Source organism: Pyxicephalus adspersus, chromosome 8 (assembly GCF_032062135.1).
Source record: "Pyxicephalus adspersus chromosome 8, UCB_Pads_2.0, whole genome shotgun sequence".
Taxonomy (NCBI): Eukaryota; Metazoa; Chordata; class Amphibia; order Anura; family Pyxicephalidae; genus Pyxicephalus; species Pyxicephalus adspersus.
In genome coordinates this window covers 15,410,581-15,432,817 of record NC_092865.1, presented here as the reverse complement: position 1 = coordinate 15,432,817, position 22,237 = coordinate 15,410,581, and the positions used below count along the sequence as shown (strand labels likewise).

At 39.0% G+C, this 22,237-nt stretch overlaps 1 protein-coding gene across 1 annotated transcript in view; it reads left to right on the top strand.

Annotated features, from left to right (window-relative positions):
• COL24A1 (collagen type XXIV alpha 1 chain) overlaps positions 1-22,237 on the top strand; it is a 165,414-nt gene that overhangs the window by 18,557 nt on the left and 124,620 nt on the right. Inside the window, exons 2-3 of the mRNA XM_072419592.1 lie at positions 9,188-9,252; positions 18,326-19,569. Of these exons, the coding sequence (XP_072275693.1) occupies positions 9,188-9,252; positions 18,326-19,569 (1,309 nt within the window). The remainder of the gene's footprint in view (positions 1-9,187; positions 9,253-18,325; positions 19,570-22,237) is intronic.

Below are 22,237 nucleotides of genomic sequence, written 5' to 3'. Positions count from 1 at the left end.
CTCATGGGTTCTCAAAACTAAGAAGCTGACTCCACTGCCAGTTTCACTACTGTAATACTCCTGACCAATCTGGAGCACTCAGTATTATGTTTTGTGTAAACCAAAAAAAAAAAAAAATACATATTTTAGTTTAACTTGTATTTTTAGTATCCATATATGGGTCTGAGTGACTTTGTGTTCAGACATTTTAGTTTATGAGAAATCATTTCTACTCAAGAAGGCAAAATTCCTTCAATATGGGTTTTAAAGGCTTATGATTTTGAAGCATGGAACCGGACCCTTTTGTGGCTGGAGGATAGTGGTAGGGCTTTGCCAATCTCAGTCAGGAAAGTGATCACTTCCTACAAACTACTAAGTCAGAAGCCAGATAACCCACTGTAGGTTTTTGAATTCAATACAAATACTGGAAAAATGCAAACTGAGTGTGCACAATATATTTGGTGGGAAGTGATCCCAGAAATCCTGTGTCAGCCACTTCTATATTTTCTATATCCTTATTACCTAAAATGTTGCTGGCACTACACAGCTGGCACCTCCGATTACCTTTATATTAAAGTATATGTAAACTCCAAGTAGAGAACTGGAAGTTTTCTAACTCGTGTACATAGTTCAAACAATCGCCATGGGTTTTGTTTTCTTTTAGCATCCTCTTTTGAATTCGGATGATTTTGATCTCCTGTGGCCTCTTTTAGTTATGTCTAGTCTACATGCACTTGCTCCAGAGGTGTCGGTTGCCCAATAGTGACAAAGGTGGCCCATAAGTGAGCAATGTGTGTTAGCACAGTCACCAAAATTCTCCACTTAAAGACCCTATGTCAATGCAGGGGAGAGATTGGCAGATGGCGAAAGACCATTGTCGCACTCTAATAGCTAATGCTTCAACAGGTAACCGAATGACAGAATTAAAAGGTATTATTTTAATGAAAGGGTCCAAAATGACTCTTTACATTACATTAAAACTTATATGATGGTTGATTTATTGGGTTTATATTTCATTTAAAAGACAAGTACAATTTGAAACAAACATCAGAGTGCTGTGCAGAAGTCCCCAAACCAATTCCTCCAACCATTTTATTGTGGACTAGTTTGAGCAAAGAGTCACAATCACAGAACATTCCCCAAATTGTTGCCACAATTTTGGAAGCTTACAGTCATTAAAATTGTAAGCTGTAGCATTAATAGCATGCTTTATTGGAAACACCTGAGCTCAATTTTTTGTAGGGGTGACCACATACTTAATGTGGTGTGTACATCATACATACTTTATTTTAATGCACACCATGCTCTCCACTGGAATAAAAGCCATGTGGCTTAAATGCTTGACAGCTGTGGTTACCCCATTATACTGTAGGTACTCACAGGCAGTAACATATGTAGGGTTCCAACAATAATTTGAGCTTTGAATGTAGGACAGTGAATCTTTTACCCATTAAGACAATTCTAAACATTTTCCCAAATGATTGTCAGTAGAAATATGGATGGTATGACTAGGGTGAAATCTGAACATCTAATTGGCCTTCTGAGTTTGGTTGGAATTACAGTAACTTAATTCACACAGATTTTCCATAACAAGGAGTTCCATTTAAAATACTAATGACATCTGTTTGTTTGCTGCATTTTGTATATGCAAACATCTGTTTTGTCCAGCTGCTGCCAGAGGATTATACTAATTTCAGTTTATGGCACTTCATAAAAAAGTCTCCTTATTGCCAAGTTTGGCTTCTCATTTTTAGGCTCTTTTCCAAAATGCTCAGGAGGAGGTGTCGACAGAACGGTATGCAACAGACTTCAGTCCTTCAGTCATTTTTGTGTGAGAGAGTTCAATAAAGAAGAAGTTAACCCGAACTGCCTGACATTTAGCTTACTAAAACATTGTGTACTATGGTTTAGAATCAAAGTCCCGGCTGTTGTTTAGAGTTAAAATCCAGTAGCTGCCAAATGGTCTGCATTTCTGGCTATCCATTTCCAATATTTACACTGCATGCTCTGGCATACCAACACAGCTCCATTTGCCAGATCTGACTTTTCTGTGCTGCAGTTTAGCAACACTTACAGGTCCTGTCCTTTCCTAACCTGTAACTGAACATGGCAGCAGACTGATGGAAACTTCTTGCATTAAAGCATAAGGTTCTGCAAAACACATTTTAGATCAGGCAAGCCTTTATTGCACCAAGGGATAGGCAATGTCCCTGCTTCAATAAATCACAATAACTTCCCTGATCACTCCCTATTGATTCAGTATACAGTGCCAGCATGTGATGGGTATCCGCAGGGGTTATGTCATTCCAACCAACCAAGATGCCCAAAGATTGGAACAATGCAGAGAAGAAGGAAGAAGATGATGGCGCTTCTGATGGAACACGGACAGGTGAGTGTTTTAAAAAAATGTCAGGCAGGTAAAGTTGATTTTTTCCAAGAGGGAATAACTTGTCCCTTCTGTAATAAAGGATCTGCCTGATTAATCAATTTAGATCTGCATTATTCTGTGCCTTTTATAGCCCTCTGAAGCTTTTTCTTTGGCTAAACATATCCTTTTATTGAACAGATTGTTCAATATTATATAATAAAAACAAAAGAGATGCAATGGAAAGTTTGTGAACATCAGGGGGCAAGTTTGAGCAAACAAAGCAAGCAAAATCTGTTGAAATCATTGTGTGACTGTTAAATTGGGCTGTTGTAAAAGCAATCACCATAAATGTTATAGCTTTTTATTATCTTGTGCTATAATGTGCTTTACTACAGCCATCCAATGTGTAGTTTAGTCTTTGCAAGTGGTATGGCAGAATAGGCATGAATTACGAGAATCTGAAAAAGATTGGAATTAGAGGATGGTATAAGTACCACTCACTGATCATACACAGAAATGAGATCATTGATTGTAACAATCACATTCCAAGACTGGTAACAATTTTAGCTTAACAGAAAATGATAAAAATGAAAGAACATGGTAAATGCTATCCAGGTTCAAATTCAGCTAAAGAGAGCTGTCTGACAGTCACCATTCTACTTTATCCTATTCAATAGGGTTGAGGTTAGGACTCCGTTCCTCAAAACCAGGCTCATGAAGCCATATCTTTATGGACCTGGCTTGGTGCATTTGGGCACAGACTGCTGAAGCAGAAAAAGGCTGGAAGTGCACCATTGTCAAAAATGTATTCTGCAGTAACAGTATTCTCTTTTTGGAAAAGCATGAACTCAATATTTTGATGAGGGTCAACCAACTTATAGGTAGATGTGATGTAATGGCGCTTGCCAAGGGTTTTGCAATTCGGTTAGCCTTGTGATCCAGATACTCCTGCCAGATAGTACTACCAAGTTCTGGACATCCCTGTAGTCTACTTTCAAGTTTAATATTGCAGTCTGGTCCAGGATCCAACTCAGCCTGTAACTTAATAGTAAAACAGCTCATATGCTTTACTTCCTTATATATAAGAATGCCAAATTGTAGGCTACGTACTAATCCAGGTAATAGTCATCCAAGATGAATGGGCAATCCCCTGACATCATTCATCAATAACAAACAACCAATTGGGAATAACCACTGTTCACATCTATGGAGGATGGCATGGTGGGATGCTGCTCATTCGTCCTCCCCCAACCCTTTCCATAGAACAGAATGGCACTGTGTGGACAACATTCGTTCATTCATTAAAAAGCTGACAGCATCAGTCTTAATAGATTGGGTTCATACTTACATTTTGGTAGAGGTACGTTTGAATGGAACATGTTTTTTTGAACAGAAAGTTGATCTGAAGATGGCCAGAAGGTCAGTTGACACCAGAAGCTGAAATGTTACCTAAAAGCGAAGGCTAAGCAACATTCAGCAACATGCTGGAAACACAACATGCGTCTGAATGCTTTGGAATTTATTAAGAACACACTAATGCATTCTTTTGAATGCGTCTGGATGCTTTATTGTGTTTGCTTTAACACCAATGCAGCAAAGCAATGCTGAAGCATTCATTGAGATTTCTCTATTTCCTTTAGCAGCCTGACACATTCCAAGTGTCCATGATGCATTTTAACATGAGCAAACCCTTGAAGCATTTTTCAGATCTCAAGGAACCCCTTTTTAATTACTACATCCACCTCTCTCGGGACATTAGTGTGGTGCTAGTGCTTCTTACATTGGTGGCCAGTGGAAAGAATGTCACCCCTACTGATGGCCAAAAAGACCTCAGAAATCCAAATTGTTTATGGCTCAAGGAACCTATTGCAAACCCAGGAGGAACCCCATGGTTTCACAGAACCCTGGATGAGAAACATTGTGATAGGTCGTCCCTCTGTTTTAACCAAATCCCTCTGTCCCGCTTTGTTTTTTAGTTGTCTGATGTTTAGACATTTCCAAAATCTTTCTATTTAACTCTTAAAAGTGGTATACTACACTAATTATGTCATCCAACCTTAACTTTTGATCTGTTATTTTTTTGAAAGGCCATAATAAGGAGAAAAATGCAGGATTCTTGAATTCCTCGTTCTTCACATATGGTCCACATAACTGTAGGCATGGCATGGTTACATCATTACATACATACAATATGATATGTCTCTCTTAGGTAAAGCAGAATTGCAGATTTACATAACATACAGTAAAAAAATCTGTTCCCCAAATCCTTATTACTCATATAGTTACCAGTCTTTGTCTCAAAGTAATGTCACTGGTGTAAAAATGTCCCCTTTTATCAGTTCAGTGGCAATAGCAGCAATCATTATTCATGGCAAGGGGAGTTGTACAAGTTAGTAAAAAGCATTTAGTTGTGTACTGTCAATTTATCTGGTAAAGAAATTCTTCATAGTTTGTTTACTCAGCAATTAGAGGCTTATCTCCTGCCTTCTGTACAATAGATAGATTCCCTTTACAAGGGGGAGGGGGTAATTACAGCACACTTCTGGTAGCCTCCATTCAAAGTGAAACTTTAAACCCTTTTGGATGGCCATTTTTTAAATTATGCTGTTTTTAGTGTGTCACAGGGGAAAATTTGACTTTAATTCAGCTTTTACAAAGAAATTTAGAAAACATGAACATGTCAGGATTATCTTCTGCAATGCCAAGCTAAAACTGTTTACCTTATCGAAACAAAACGTTTATACATTGTAGCTTACCAGCAATTTGGTTAAACTGTAAAATGACTCCCATCTTTTTAAAGAGGAACTAAACTGAAAAGTGCCTAAAAAAAAAAATACACTGACCTTCAATCCCACAGGGCAATCCGATTCATCTGGGTCTTTCATTGGGTCATGTCATGTCATCCCGGCATCCATCCCGGGGCTCCGGGTGCCGCCATCTTCCCCTCTTTTTCCTGGTTCTTCATCCTACGTCACCCGACCCAGGCGCGAGATCAGGTGACGTAGAATTGAAAAAAACTTGCCGATCTCACCGTGCATGCGTGAGATTGGCAAATTTTTCTCTTTGCACTAAAAGACTCCTTCTGCGTATGCTTGAGCTGCTCAAGCATGCGCAGAAGGAGCACCCAAGAGCCCTCTGGGATGCGTGACGTAGATAGTTTATGTACATTTTAATAAAGATAAATAGAGAAGAATGTGTTTGTATTCCAAACCAGGAGCAGCCTAGTCTGACAACACTGCACCTTCATTGGTACCGTATAATGAGTAAACGTTGTCACCCTATTGTCGGTACGTAATTCAGATATTCATGTGAGGTCAAGAAAAACCGAGATGTAGTTCAAATCTAGTTTACTTTTTAAAAATTTCCTAGTTTAAGCGTTACTTCAATAGGAAACATAATGAAGCGTAGTTTATGGCACGCAGGACTGCAAGAAAGATGTCCAAAAGCCACTGTTATCTGTTCTCTTCCTTCGTACTGTTTTGGTTCTTCATGCCACAGTTGGTGACCATCAGTGGGATCACTCGTAAGCTTTTCTACGCCTTTCTGTCTGCAAACAAATTATCTGCATCAGGTGTGGAGCAGACATCCAACTCAGGTCCTACAAACGTTGTCTGTTCAAGGCCAGCTGGTAATACTATACATATAGTAATCCCATGACAAAAGGAATGTCAAGTATTCCAAGTGAGATTGACCAAACAGCCCGAGGTATGGTGGGTTTGTTAGTGCATTTGTACTTTTTATAAAAACCAAACATCCAGCAGAAAACTTTGTGAAATAAGTGGCATGAGCAGCGAACGTGGTTCAGCGTCAGTTCTTTTTTTTTCCTGATTTTAGATGAACGGTGTGCAGAATTATATGAAATATGCACATTAAGGGTCTTAAAGGCATGGTGTAAAAGACTTGGGTTTTTGTTCTACAGAACATCTCAAATGTAATTCTATCTGAAAGCAAGCCTTTGTTGAAGGTGATCCTGTTGCAACCCTAGAGAATTCAAACTGGCATTGCACAAAGAATAAAAAGCATAAATTATTTTCAGTAAAAAGGGGTTGTCAAAAGGAATCAAAATCAGTAAATAGGAAAGTATAGTTAGTTGGTGTCATAGGAAAATCTCAACTTTTCCGGGAAAAGTCAAGCACAACTCCAAACTGTCTCCCTTCCAGAAGGTTCCTGTTGGTCAGTGAGGCATATTGTCATATTTAAGGTGCAGTCATACTTTAAAAATCTTTCATTCCTTTTGTTTAATAAAGATTTTGTGGGAAGATACTGTTGATACTCAGCCCAAGACAGTGGTACCCATGTAGCTCCCTTTGGCTGGTACCGTGCTTGGCTGCATGTAACACTACACTGGTTCTTCCAGAACAGCAAGCGGCCACTCGTTGTTCCCCCATTCATTCTCTATATGCTGCCATATATGTAGCTTCTCACACGAGGAAGTGGTAACCACACTTGAACCCCATAACTAGTCTGAACATGGCCTTACAGAAATAATATATATAATATATACGTAAAAGTGCAACGCCAGCCAAAAATAACAAGATCAATTATAAGACGAATTGTTTATTTGAAATTTAAAAGCTTTTGCTGCAATAATCACTGTTAATCCAGAGATTTCCCTTGCAGAACTTTTCTTTAGATGCCCTCAGTCTTATGGTCAGCATCATTCATATCCCTCTGTGCCACGGTCATTCCATTGGCACACCAGTCTCTGTGAATGGAAAGCAGCACAGTATTGAGCTCCTATCTCTGTAACAGTGGTTCTTCCTCGTAGTGGCATGCTTCTGGGCGCTAAACGATTGGCTTCATGTGCTGCTTCTTCCTCTCGTACTTTAGGTTTGTGGCTGATAACTGGTACTGAAACTTCTCTCTTGAATAAATCAGTGTTCTTCCCGAATCTTTTTGTAAGCTGGGTGGGAAGAAGATGTAGGTGGGTGTTGGCCCTGTATTGTGGCTACTGAAAAGTGCTGGGTGGTGCGCCCAGCTAAAAGGGCCTGTTGAAATAATTGGTGATCCTGACAGTTCCCTTGCTTTGTTTTTTTTTATTCTGTACATCACAAGCATCAAAGCAGCTCCATGCTGGAATGGTCAGGTTGTCCTCAATGGTCTGAAGATGTACTGGAGTTCTGTGTTCTGGTCCCTTATGATCTGTTGGGATAAAACTCTGCTTATAGCTGCTTATCCTGCACTGGAAAGGCAATGGTCTCCTAAACTGGAATAAAAGCTGCATAGCTTTAAGCAAATGGCTTTTTCATTCTTGCAGAACAGCTGACTGGTGGGGTTTAATAGAGACATCCGCTGGCCTTGACAATGAGTCACTAGTAGGAGGATTTTCCTGTTCTGAGCTAAAACTGGAAAACCCCTTCAAATAATGTCAGTGATGTTTTAATAGACATTGGAGATTGGACATTCCACTTTTGAGTTATTTATCAGCATTGGTCAGTCTGACTAAAAGAGGAAAGTTGTTGGTTGTATTTAACAAGAGTATTTTATTACACTGGAGGAAAAAAGTCCATATTCTTCTAGTCTAGTCATATTCTTTTTCATTTGTAAACTTTAGAAGTTAATAGTGTGTTTATGTGAATATATGCTGTAAATGTTCTAAGGACATGGCTTTTTGGAAGTATTGATTATAGGAAATGTTTATAATTTTTTGTTTGTGTTCCATTTTGTCCTTACTTTATGAACAACATAAATATTAGGTGAAATCAAAGAGAATGCCAATGCAATGCAAAGGGCAGGGCTAAGTGTGATCTGGAAATTGTTGACGAGATACAGGTTTCTTAATCAGCAGTGACAACACATAGGTACATCTTCTCATCCTTCAGTAGTACAAGCAAGCCCAGCCTATATGAGAGTGGCTACTCTGCTTTAAATTCGAGAGTAGTGCAGCATTGTAGCCACCCTATCAAAAAAAAATTGCATTAGTTGGCTTCATTGGCAGCATCAGTTTGTTGGACTTTGCAGAGGTAGTAAGTGAAAATGTCACTCATAATTCATTGCTTATTTGTTAATTGTAATGTAAGGCTGTAGTTCTGATTTAGGTCTACATAGCACCATGGGTAACTGGTGTGCCTACATGTGTGCCATTTGCCTCAAAATTACAAAGTGTTGTGGGATTTGGGGTTTCTGGCTTTGTGAAGGTCAATGCATAATCAACAGAGGGTCTTCTCTAATGGAAAGGAATTTAATTGTGTCTTACTTTGTTTTTGAAGCTACCCAGTTCCAAGAATCTCTAATATTCTTACATATTTAGTATTAGTATTTAGTCACAATTAGTATTTATACTAATTTAGATACAATATGCCTGACTAATGAAAGGACTGGAGGTTTGATGAATCCAATTGGGATAAATTGGGCAAAATGGAGCAAAAAAGATTGCTATATTTGTCCCCAATGGGGGAGATGAACCTCTCTGTCCTGCTGACCATTGTCAAATAGAAGGAAAGTGAGGGAAAAAAGCAATGTTTTTTGCTTTATCCAAATCCAAAATCTCATAGTTTGTAAGCTCCTCGGGGCAGGGTCCTCTTCTCCTCCTTTGTTACTGTCTGTAACTGTCTGTCATTTGCTACCCCTATTTAATGTACAGCGCTGCATAATATGTTGACACTATATAAATCCTGTTTAATAATGTTATTAAAAATAATAATAAAATAAAATTTAATTATGCATACACTTGCAGCCAAGGAAAAGGGCCAAGTAATTCTTCACCTTTCCAGCTGTATGTACTCACAATTGTAATGAGCGATTATGGCTGCCCCATCTATAAAGTATAATAAGTGTCTTTGAAAGGTTGATTTACCTGTAATTGCCTCAATATATTAATTTTTTTTTGTTTTTCTTTAGGATAAAACTCCTCATATTAATTGCAATATGCACAGCTGTTGGAATTGCAGAGAAACAAGCACAAGGTGAGAGCTTTATTGTATATTGAGCTTTTAGTGTATAGAAATATATTGGGTATTATGTGACTGTCTAAGCAGAGGATGAAAGCCTCCTGGTCACAGAAAGACTTTATTAAGGTCACAGGATAGTACCCTACATATAGTACATTTCCAGTTTGGGTGCAAATAATTGCCAGACACACTCAACACCAAAACATGCATTTGCGATTGGGTACTTTCCAGTAATGCTAATGTTATATCTTGTTCCATGCATTGGCATATTGTGGTGGCATTTATATTCAGCTCTGACATATACACGCTGATTACAACAGCGCAGGACAACACACTACTGTTCATTCTTGTTGGCTACATAAGAAAAAATGTTACAAGCATGCCTCGGTATTCCATTCAAAATAAAGATGATGCAGTGTGCATCAATGCAGTGCACAGGATCCAGTGAAGCTGACTGCAGTTACTCTGTCATTTCTTCCTAAAACCATTGAAGCAATATTAAACTTATATCATCCCCTGCAGCCGTCAGATAAAATAGAGTATTTCTCATTCCTCCCTTTGAGATAATATCTCTTCATCCTTTGGGAGTTTGATTATTCAAGAACCTTAACTACCCCAGAACCAGTAGTACCTATCCTTTCCCCTGCGAAACACTACTAAATATAGGTCCCTGTGATGTTCCCTGAAGAAGCCAAATGGCGAAACGCGTCAGGATATCCGAGTACTTAACTATCTAACGTGGTTTCATTATATGTAAAACTTGTAAATATGATCATTTGTACTGTTCTATATATCTTTGTTACCGATAGTTGAGCTTTGTCTAGCATTTGATATTCTCAATACAAATCATTGTTTAACATAATTGTTGCCGCAAGAGCCTTACTTTTTGTCTACTCTTACTCTATATCCATCCTAATATCTATATTCTTAACTAAAGTGTTACAATGTATTATCAACAACATGATCATTAGCTATTATCCCTTTACTATGGTTTTATGCAGACTGGCACAGCATTTCGAGGATGCAATGATCCCTATTGTCCCGGCAAGAAATAAAATTCCTTTTGATGCCTTGCCAAAGGGGACCATTGCTCTCCAGAAACATTCGGCCCTTCGGGTGGAGCCACCCCGAGCAGGGCCAGGAGAAGGACCCCACCCCTGGGGGGGGGTGCACCAGCCACATCCTGCCGCAGAACACATCCTCCATTTGTATCCTGGCTCGTGGAGGTGGACAGGCTGTGTCATTGCACACAACACGCCCACTCTCCCATCGCAGGCTCAGACCTGCGATGGGAGAGTGGGCGGGGTTATGCCATCATGGCGCCATGTTCAGTGGTGTCATGATGGCATAACCCCGCCCACTCTTCCATCAGCCTGGCCCTTCTGTCAAATTTTTTATCAGATTGTGGCCCCTGACTGAAAAAGTTTGCCACCCCCCGTGTTAGACATCAGTCTGCTACAGAGGTGGACACATGTGCAGAAGTGACTTGGTGCCCCTGTGTGGGTCCCTTCTGGCTCATGCAGTGGCACATTTTGCCCCTTGTCTACTATTTCTTGGCTGTTCAGTTCCAAGGACCTCTAAATGTACTGTAACTGCAGCTAAGAAAAACTAGGTCCCCTGCTCTGCCACTGTTTGGGAAAGCCACATAAATCTCATGACCGAATAGACAGGAATACAAATCGTTTCAAAGGTGAAACATCCCCTGTCTATGTGTTTATAATTTGTATATTTATTTGTTTTTTTATAGAAAAAAATGATGTTATTCTAACTAAAACAAGATAGGGCCATTCTGTACCGATGTCTTGCCAAATGGAAGCCTTCTTTAGTTCTAACATTTCAGCCATGAGAACTAGTGACTCAGATAGGAGTTGTGACCTTTGGAAAATCTTTTCAATTTGTGACATTTTGTCCATTTGGTGTTCTGTGTCTGCAGAATGGCAGTGATTGTGACGGCCGCCCTGGTGGGTGTTGTGGGGGTGGAAGTGACACTGTCACGCTTTGAATGACATTGTATTGGCGCATGTTATTAAACAAATGGAAAAAATAAATAAAGCTGCAGATGGGATTATAATAATTGTTGATTGTGAGCTTGATGAGAATTCCTCTGAGATAATGGTTTTCTCACATTCTTATCTATTTTGGGTACCAAAGAATTTCCTTATGTATATATAAGGACAATGTGCTTGTGTTGCAGCTTTTAACTGTGTGTTTGCAAATAGTTGTTGATTAAGACCGGAATTAAAAATGTAAGCTCATTGAGGACTGAGGGACGAAAGTCATGAGCCTAGCTTTGTTTAGTTGCAAAGGGTTTATCTTTCCCATACCAACCTATGATGTTGCAAAATTTATAAGCTGCAGATCAAATGCAGATCAGAAAGATGTCAATTCTAAAATGATCCACAAACAAATGCCAAACACAGGCCCTTAAAACAAAAATGTAATACCGGTAGTCTCTGGGTTACATACCAGATAGGGGCTGTAGGTTTGTTCTTAAGTTGAATTTGTATGTAACTCAGAACATGTCCATTATTTTAATAAATGCAATTAGGACAGATGTTTGTCTAAATATATTATTGGGCAGCATGGTGTCAGTTACTGTATAAAATCTTCACTGTGAGTTAATCACAAACAAAACAAATAAAAAAAAAACTTTATGGAGCCTAGACATTCATTGACTTCTGGACCAAGCTGTGCTTTGACTTGCACAAAGAAACAACTGCAGAGTTTGTCTTGGTCATTAAAGAGTTACAAGATGTTGCCGAAGACCTCAGTCCTTAAGATCACCCACAACCTCAGCTGTATTTAGCAAAAGATTTATTCTGCAAGTCATGCAAACTGCCCCCTCCCCTATCTAAGCCTCTGTCCTGCACATGAGCAAGCAGGGAAGCCCGGTTCGTATCTAGGAAGTCTCTGTATGTCGGATGTCCTTAACTCGGAGACTACCTGTATATTGTGGCCACAGTCCTTAGGTTTGGTTAGTGCACTAATTTTTTTGTTTGGGATTTATTTCCTTTATTTTCACCTGGCAGTCCTGGCAGTAACACATTACCTGTCCTAGGGTGACAACTATCAAAGTACTGTATATATGGAGAAGCAACGTTGTCAGCCTAGGGCAACCTTTTTTCTCTCCTCTTCTTCATGACATTGAGCATGATCTGTAGTCAAGAAGAAAGAAATGGGCAAGGCTGGTAATTTCTTGAAGGTTCCATGCAGCAAAGACATTAGGAGCCATTTAGGAAGTGTTTCCTGACCTATATAACATAGAGGCACCCCATAGATAACTTTCGGGTCTTCAGGGAACACCTGCTATAATTACTATATCCTCAGCTCACAGTACATTAGTGTGTGGTCAGTGGGAGGCACAAATTGCTCATTTCTCAGGGAACCCCTAAAGAAACCCTGATGGGGAAACTCTTTTGTAAAGCTTTTAAATGCTGTATTTTGCAAGTAACAAAATAGTTTATTATTAGGAGTTACATCCACGTTCATCAGGATTATTCAGAAAAAACAAGTTAAAAACATTTAAAATTGATGAACTCTGAACTTTTTATCAACTGCTGATCAATAGCAATTGGGTGTTTTACATTACCAAGGAATTAAGAAGGGTCATGTGATATGGGCCCCGGGCAAATGCCCTTGTTTGCCCCTATATTAGAATGACCCTAAAGCAGACTAAGGGGACAGCAGCAAGACGAAGAGCAGTACAATCCAACTCTCTTGCAATGGATGAACTGAATATGACCTGCCGGTATAAGAGGAACAAGAAGTAATTAAGTGAGACAAGCTGCAACATTATCGGAGCAAGCCTGTTATAACTTGGTGTGTGCAAGTTTGTTGTGAATATGAATTAATGCTTTACATGGCTTCTGGTGCTGCTAATTACTGAAATGATTAGCTAGATATAAACTTTTTATTATTATTAATAAAACTTCCTTTATTTCATTTTTTACATTTGTTGCAGTATAATATGGCAATGTTTTTATTTTAAAGACATTTGCAATATCTTAAACAGGCCGTAGGTATAGAGGTAATATAAGGGTTACAAACAAATTACATGTTAATATAGAAGGTAATGCAGAGATCATGTTTAAACTAGAATCTAAAAGGATTTCAGGATGCCATTATTTTTAGGAAATGTTGTGCATATCTGTACCTGTTTGTATTACATAATTTACTGATCCAGACGAAGGCTTAAAACGCTTATATAAAGGAAAAAGTAATCAGTAAAGAGACTCTGGACCTGATTTAATAAAGCTCTCCAAGAGTGGAGAAAATAGACTATCATGGGAGAACCTGGGTGATCCAGCAACACTGTGAGCTGTGGATATAGTAATTATAGGAGGATTCTCATGGTAGTACCTGGTTGATCCCGAAAACCCGTATTGTATTTCCTAAAAATCATTTGATTTTAGTTGGCAAATGTTTTCAATCCTGGACTAGATTCATTCGAAGTTTGTTGGATCACCCAGGTTCTCCCATGATATTCAATCTTCTCCAGTGGTGGGGAGCTTTGGTAAATTAAGTCCAATGTGTGGTTGGGGAAATATCCTTCCAGCATGGTAAAAGTCAGCAGGCTGAATGGTAGGTATACATTTGTTTGTTAGCACATTGTATATACAGAGAGATAAATCATTGTATAAAATGATAAACTTTCCAGTAGTAAACACATTTAAATAAAGTCAAGTTGTGAGGTTAGTATTCTTTCAAACAATCTAATTTTACAGTAAGCTTGATAAGTGCTTTTTAAAATAAGAATAGACATGTATGCAGGATGTTAAGTTATTGATGTGTATTCCAGGATGTTTCTGTATATACAAGCTAAGTATCCTTAAAAAGAAGTGATGACTGCTGCGTATATTTATTACAGGGTAAGGCTAAACTCCGGTGTATAGTCTACAATAGCACTAAGAGTGAGTTAATAATGTAAAGTTTATCCGAAACTACAGACTGATATATTTATCACTTACATTCTTGATGTTTCTCGATTATATTCCTATAGGGATCTGTTGGTTTTCCCGTGGTCCCTGTAAGTGTGCCAGACAGTGCTATTATCTTAGGTGGACAAATGCTAAAAACATATTGTTAAAGCATAGCTAAACCTAGGAATGTACTTATTATGTATTGCAGTTTATAAGTCCTTAGATCAGTCTTTTTTTAACACAGAAGAACTCTTGCAATATCTTTCAGGTTTTAGGGAACCGCTTTCTATAAATACAATATGCACAGCTCACAGTACATTAGCATGATGGTCAGTGGGTAAAATGCCTCTAACATTGCTGGCCAGGGGGAAGAATGTCACCCTTACAGATAGACAACAAGGTTATTGGTGCTAAGTGGTAACGGACCTGAGATATGCTAATTGCTCATTGTCCATGGAACCCCAACAACCTCTGGAGGAACCCTGGAGTCCAATGGAACCCTGGTTGGGTAACACTGCAGCATGGTGGCATAGGGGTTAGCACTCTTGACTTTGCAGGTCCCAGGTTCGATTCCCAGCCAGGACATATCTGCGTGGAGTTTGCAGGTTCTCCTCGTGTCTGCGTGGGTTTCCTCCCACATCCCAATAACATGCAGTGAGGTTAATTGGCTTCTCCCTTGACCTTAGACTACATTAATGACATATGACTATGGTAGGAACATTAGATTGTGAGCTCCTTTGATGATGGCACTATATAAATACTGTGTAATAATATTAAAACGTTGAGGCTGCATCTAAGCTAAGATCATTTTTAGTGCCAGTACAGAGAAAATACCTGTTAATCTTGCCAAAAATGCCTTGCCCTAGTAACTTCGGATTAACTGCAGGAAAATGTTATCTTTCTAAACTACTAATTCCATTACCCACCTTGGGGATAATCGAAGACAAAGTTGTAGTGCAGCCTAGGTGGCAACTGAAGATAAAGTGGAGGAGTGAGTGTAGCCCGAAGGTCAAGAAATGTTTTATGCACAGTATGGTTTTTGAAGAGATCAAAAGACTGCTCAACTTCATTATGAATTGTGGATTGCTTGGAAGGTGGTACGCCTAAGTTACCCCTCTCCTCCATGTAGTATATGCACCAGGTTCAGCTAGTCTCAGGCTATGCTGCATCTCAATTTAAAGAAATTTCTACTTGAATATTTTTCATAGTAACTATTTTAGTATATAGTAAACTATATTTTGTTAAAAAAATCAGCTATTTCTGCCTATGCATGTGTAAACTTGGAACAGTTGACAAGTGAGATCAGTGCCTGTTCCAAGGGCTGAAAATATCACATGACCAATCCGGCTCCATTCTTCTGTATATCATACAAATAATGCAGATCAGTAGTTATCAGGAAGTTGCAGTTTGATTTTATTAGTGTGTTCATTTGTCTGCAGCACATCTAAAATGTTGCTTTAACTAGAAAAAAAAAATAAAGGGCAAAACCTTTACATAGTAAAAAGTTAAGACCTATAAATAGTAATTTGTTTTCCTATTATTCCTAGTTTGGCTATGTTGTCACCGATATCTGTCACTGCTCCCTATATAAAGACAAATTTCACAATTAAGTACCCTGATAGCTTTCTACTTGTATTTCAATTTTGTTTATTGCTGGTTTGATGAATGTCCTTCTGTGCGACTTTTTTCTGAATACACCATAGACTGCAATATTTACATCAGCCTGGCCACCGACAAGAGGGCCCAGGAAGACTGCCGTAAACATCCTGGAAATGGTATACACAGCATCATGCAATTATTGATAAGGCAACAGATAATGACGTCTTGTTTTATAAACAGTTCATTTTTAGCCTAATTTTCACTGGATAGGGGAAAAGACTAAATATAAACTGTTTGAATATATTCTGGTTAGCAAAGGCTAGACCTCAGCAAAAGAGTCTCCATCAAGAAGGACTCTGCTGAACACTATGTTTAGAATCTTAACATCTAATTTAATCCTTCTGCAATTTCATATAAACAACAAATCATTCTAAAAAATAACCACATAGTTGAATTAAATCATGAGGCTAAGTTCATATGAGTGTTGGTCAACCTCTTGTGTGAGCTTTTGCTGAAGAGGTTGGAAGTCTGTTGAAGCCGAAACGGAAGACCACCCTGAGACACTGCATATAGCTTCTGAAAATGGCACTGCAACTAAAAACTTCTGCTAAAAGGAATTTCAAGCACTTCAATTTGATTTAAAGTAGAACTAATCTTGTATAACTCACCTATCCACATTTGAACACAGGGCACTGCCATCTTCCTTTTATCTTCTTTGTGGAGATGACCTTTGACCATCTTGATTAGCCATTCTGGGATGACATAACTCTTGTGCAGGCGTGCAGAAGTTCATTCATCCCTAGCACATTCAAGGGATTGCCCGGCTTTCCTTGCAACCAAAGCTAAAACTGTGCATGTGCAATTCTTTTACATTTTCCAAGCGTGATCTGGCAGGTAAGATGGGTTATTGCAGAAGGGACATTACCTGTCTTATTCTTCAATAACCACCTGCTTGATCCTTTATTTCAGGGGTCTTCAGCTCCCTGGGTGGCCGCCGTCTGACAGGTGGGCTGCAGCCATGGCTGCTGAACCCCCCCAGAACGGTCAGGAAAGGGACCCTGCTTGGGGGGGGGGGTGCAGTGGCGAGAACCATGGACCATGTCTCTGGTACGCATGCAGGCTCAGGGTGGTGGGCGGGTTGTGTCTCTGGACAGGCTCTGGGTGGGTTCTGACAGCATTATGTTACTCTGGGGGAAGTTTCTTCCCCATTGAGTGACACACAGCTCCCCGCGCATGCGCAGTCCAGAGTCTGTGCATTTAATGGTCCGTGAGTGCCAAAAGGTTGGGGACCTCTGCTTTATTTTGTAGGTTTAGGTAAGGTGCGACCTTAGTTACATCTTAATGATAACTTAGGCTTCGGAGGAGTTGATAACTGTTTGGAAGTGGCCAACCACGTTGGTCCCATTATCAAAAACTGCCCATCTCAACTTAGCCCAACATGTGCATTACTGCCATGCAACTGTATAAATTCAGCTTGAACACAGGCACTGATCCCTATCCAGCATCAAGTAATGGATAATTGCATTTTTTGGTGCACCCTAACAATGATCTTTTGTTTGGTTTCTTTTGGTCTTTTAAATATGTGAAGTATTAGCAGAACGTTACAATCCTGTTAGAACTTTGCAGTTTTTGCCTGTTGTATCTTCCATATGTTTCATTTGTGGATATTGGTAAGTTGCTTATGGCCTCCAAAACTGAGGCCTAATGAGATGTCAGGCCTTGGCTTCTTAAAAGCATTGGATATGCCAGCATTAAGATATCCCTGTCAAAGATCCTGACCTGCCCCTGTCTTCCAGGGAGTGTTATGTCCACCATTCTCCTGTACCTCTTGTATCATTCTTCATCTATAATATAATATAAATAAACCATCCAACGGAAAGAGAGAAAGCCTAGAAATGTGGTTATTGAAGTATTTGACAGTTTTAATACATTAAGAAAAAAGGCAGTTATTCTTGACCTTTTTACCATGGGGGAAACATTGAAACAAAGTTCTGGTCTGAAGGAACCCCTGCTATATTTACTATATCCATAGCTCACAGTACATTAATGTGGTAGTTGAGGGGAAGAATGCCTCTTACATTGCTGGTCATTGAGAAGAATTTCATCCTTACAGATAGTCAAAAAGACCATTGGTGTCAGTTAAACTGACCTAGCAGGCACAAACTAATCATTGCTCATGGAACCCCAAGCAACCTCTGGAGAAACCCTTTTTTTTTTAACATGCTTGCATGCATCTTATCTGTCATACCACTTTCCAGATTTGATCAATGCATGACCTTTGTTAGGCAATGATAGAACATAAAGGAAAGCAGTTATTTGTTTTTTATAATACAAGAACAAAATTTATGTTAGTTGGTCAAGTAGATCTTTAGATGGACTGTGTACATTTATAACCTGTGTAAAGCAATAAATAAACTTTTTTACAATGTCAAGAATACAGAAAGAGAGAAGCTTTTGACATTTAGCTTTGGATGGGTTTTGTTTAAAAATCTATATATCCATGGATTTTAGTCTTGAACGTTTGCAAATGCATGCAAATGAGTAATGGTTGATTTCCTATTCTTTTGTAGGCATACACACCATTCAGCAGTTACATTGTGGAGAGAAAAAGTCCATATCATCAAGGCCAGAGACAGCCAAGCCGTGGACAGCCATTTCAGAAGGTCGAGGCATTCAGCTGGCAGAGTCTGGAGTTGTTCTTACAGGAGACACAGTCATCGAATATGTTCTAGACAATAATATTATTTCAAAATTCAGACTCCCATTTAACTTGTTAATCAATCTTCGTTCGGACAAATCAAACAATGCTTTCCTTTTCAGTATTAGAAACAAAAGTAGGCTTTGTTTTGGTGTCCAATTGCTGCCAAGAAAGGTAGTTGTACATACAGGAGGAAAGCATTCTGTTACATTTGACTATTCAGTTCAAGATGGACAGTGGCACAATTTTACCATTGGTGTTGGAGCCAAGTCCATATCCTTGGTTGCAGAATGTGGAGAGAAGTACTTTAGCAAGGAGTCTGTATTTGATATACAGACGCTTAGTCCAGGCAGCACATTTACTTTAGGAAGGATGGCACCTCAATCTGTTCCGTTCGAGGGAGCAATATGCCAACTTGAGATTATGCCTTCAGCAGAAGCATCTGCAAATTATTGTCTTTATGTGCGGAAGCAATGTCGTCATGCTGATACTTATCGATCTCAGTCTGAAAATTTAGGGCAACCATTGTCATCTGCACAAGGGGGGAATATTGTAAATACAAAGGGCGAAACACAATCAAAATCTAAATCAGCCACTGTCAAACAACCGGATCTGTTAACAAATGTTACCTCACTACATTGGCAGCAAAATGACCCTCCTAGAAATCTTTCGATAGACCATGGCGAATCAACCTATGAAGCTGGTGTTCCTCACTCAAGTAACAACAAAATATCTAACAATAAAAACAAAAACATAGAAATAAACCATCCAGAAGAGACCACAACAAAGTTTAAAGATTCTTCTCTGATCACTGTGACGCCATATGATAAAACGTGGTTGAATAACAACACTCAAGAGCAAACTACAAAAGACCTACAGGAAGAGGGGATGAAATTTGGGAAAATCTATAACAGAACATTGTATCAAGAAGAAAGCGACACATATGACCAGTACGATCTTTGGGAGGATCCTGATATTGTTGATGAAGGAGTCAATTATGATACTGGAAACAGCTATGAAATTGACATGGAGAACTATGACTACGACTATGAGGAATTGAACATGTTCTTTGAAATGGATCATTCGGTTGGAGATAAAGGGGACCCTGGGCCTCCGGTAAGGACATTGTTTTTCTTACTAAATTGAATCCGTTGTTAAGTTGAAAAATATTAAAAAGTAGGATGTTTAAAAAGAAGGGTTTATTCTCTGTATTCTATAGGTGGGTACTCCCACCCATTTAATCTTAGGTCTACTCAAAGAATTTCTAAATAGTGCACTTTCAGGATTGTCAGGTGCCTGTATCCCTCAATGTGGTTATTTCTCCTGACCCCTACATCACTACTGTGTGCTGTAGGGCAGCAGGAGGAACCACAAATTGGAGCCAGGGATCGGCAGTGGGTGAAGGATGAATGGGGCTGTTCATCTGGAAAAGAGTAAAGATTGAGGAATGAGAGGTGGGACAGGTGAGTGTAAACCCACCCAGTTCTTCTAGGGTCCACCAAAAGAATCTCTAAATGATGAACTTCCAGGAGTGTTGGGTGCCTGTATATACAAATGTGTTTTTTTCTGTTGGGCACTACTTCACTACTGTGTGCTGTAGGGACAGTGGAAAGAACCACAAACTGGAGCCAAAGACTTGCAGTGGGTAAGACATGAAAGGGCTATTGATCTGTAAGACAGTGAAGTTTGAGGAATGGGACATGGGGCATGACTTTTGCGAGTCATGCTTTTTGTGTAGGTATGAAAGTTACCTATAAAATAATCTTAATGTATTGCAGCTTAGCAGTTCCTAAATGTGGAGACTGCATTTCTTTTTATATGCTGAGTAAAAAGTACAAAAAACAAAAAAGAAACTTTAAGTGGAAATATAAAATAACTTGACAACAATGTCACTTGAATATGATACTAGTGGAAACTGTTTTGAAATGATCAATATGTGACAAGGAACTGGCTTCTGTCCAATGTAGTGTCATTACTGGTGCTATAAAGGGATAGGATTTTTTTTGCTTTGGAATGATAGTTTAGATGTCTCCTATGTCCTTGCAGTTGTGCCAAATATTTCAAAAGGCAGTGGAGCATTTTTCATTCTTAATTTATGAAGTTTAGATTACAGCCAATGGATAGTGCCAGCTCTACACACTTCTCTGACACAGTTTTGTAATCCCTGTGAAACTATTATATTCACTAAGCTATAATGAACTACAAAAAAAAAAAAAAGATGACATACAACACTGTGCCTCTATTCTGTCCCTTCTCTTTTTATAATTATCCCTCGGGTGGCCCTGTTTTCAGGCTGCATTAGGGACAGCCTGCCAATTTTTCAAAATAGTTTATGGTTCCAGAATTATCCATTATGGTGTTAACTATATAAAGCTGTTACTAGATAGAAGACAAATGATTCACCAGGGATCTGTTTGCTGGTTTTATGTGTAGTCTTGAAACAAAACCTGGTTTGCCTTATCACCTCATATTGTTCTCCATTCTGGCAGCTCCATTATAAAGCTTTAACAGTTACTCCAAATATAGGCCCATTTTTAGTAAAAGTTATTGTCTTGGTTTATTTTTTTTAAGCTTTTAGAAGTCTTGGGCAGGTAGATCATTAAAGGTCTATAATTCATGATGTGACAGAATCAGGCAACTTGCCCACCTAGAAAAACATATTCCAAGTGGAACGTGAGGTTGATGTGGAGGTGAATGATAACTTTAGAAAGGATCTGAATCCTTCTAGTACCTTCAAGTACAAGTTACCTGTTGAGAGGCATGTTTTCAATGTTAAAACCCAAACCTTTATTGCCTATTGGTTTAGATGAAGTGGAGAAGGCTGGAACCTCTTTTCAGCATTATTGAAAGCTATCTTCTCACTAACCTGATCTGATTAGTTACAGTTCTTGCCGAAATTCTAAACTGGAAAACTAGGAAAAATAGTTGGCTATTTTGGCTGCATCATAGACGTAATGTGAAGCTGAGAGTTGGTTTCATGGAGAACATCGTGAAATACCATTGATCCTCAACATCCACAATGGCAGGTGTCGACTCTTTACCACTAATGATACTTGGTGTTTTGACAGGCCACCAAAGAAAAAAAAATGTTAGGCAGCGATCCAGGAACTTCTGAATTCTGGCAGAAAAAACATAAGCAGTAGGCTAAAACTAGGGGATGATAGACACACAGCAGGAACTTGCTGTCTATTCGTCCCTAGTGGTTGAACTTGATGGACTGAACCTGTAAACCAGGGAAACATGGATTAGGTCACAAGAATGAAGCTAAAGTTGGAGGCCAAAAAAAAGGTCAAGTCCAGAAAGAGAATGCTTGGTTGTAGAATTCAGCCAGGTTGTATAAATATATGCTTTTCTTCATTGTTTGCATTTTAATGTTAGCTGCATGAAAATCAGGTTAAAGAAGGTTACTGAAGTCAGAACCCATACATTCTTCACACTTGGATGGAACATCATTGTGTCTAATGCCTAAGGGGCTGCCCGAAACCCACTGAGTTAAGACACTGGAAGAAACAAGAGTTCTTTCCCAAATAAACCCCATAAAATGCAACAGTATATAATGGAAGCCTCAGTCCTGGGAATTGCACCCATACCTAAATCTACGTACACACATCACACAATGGTCCCCAGAAAAGAACAGTTGTACTTATTTTGGGCAAAAATCTTGTATCTGTACCGTGGTCCCCTGACATTGTTCACCAATCTGCCTTGGCTTTTCCAGTAATAGTAGTCTGATGTCTGTACAGGGGTTTAGCTTGAAAATCAGACTTTTACCTGTTCTGTAAAA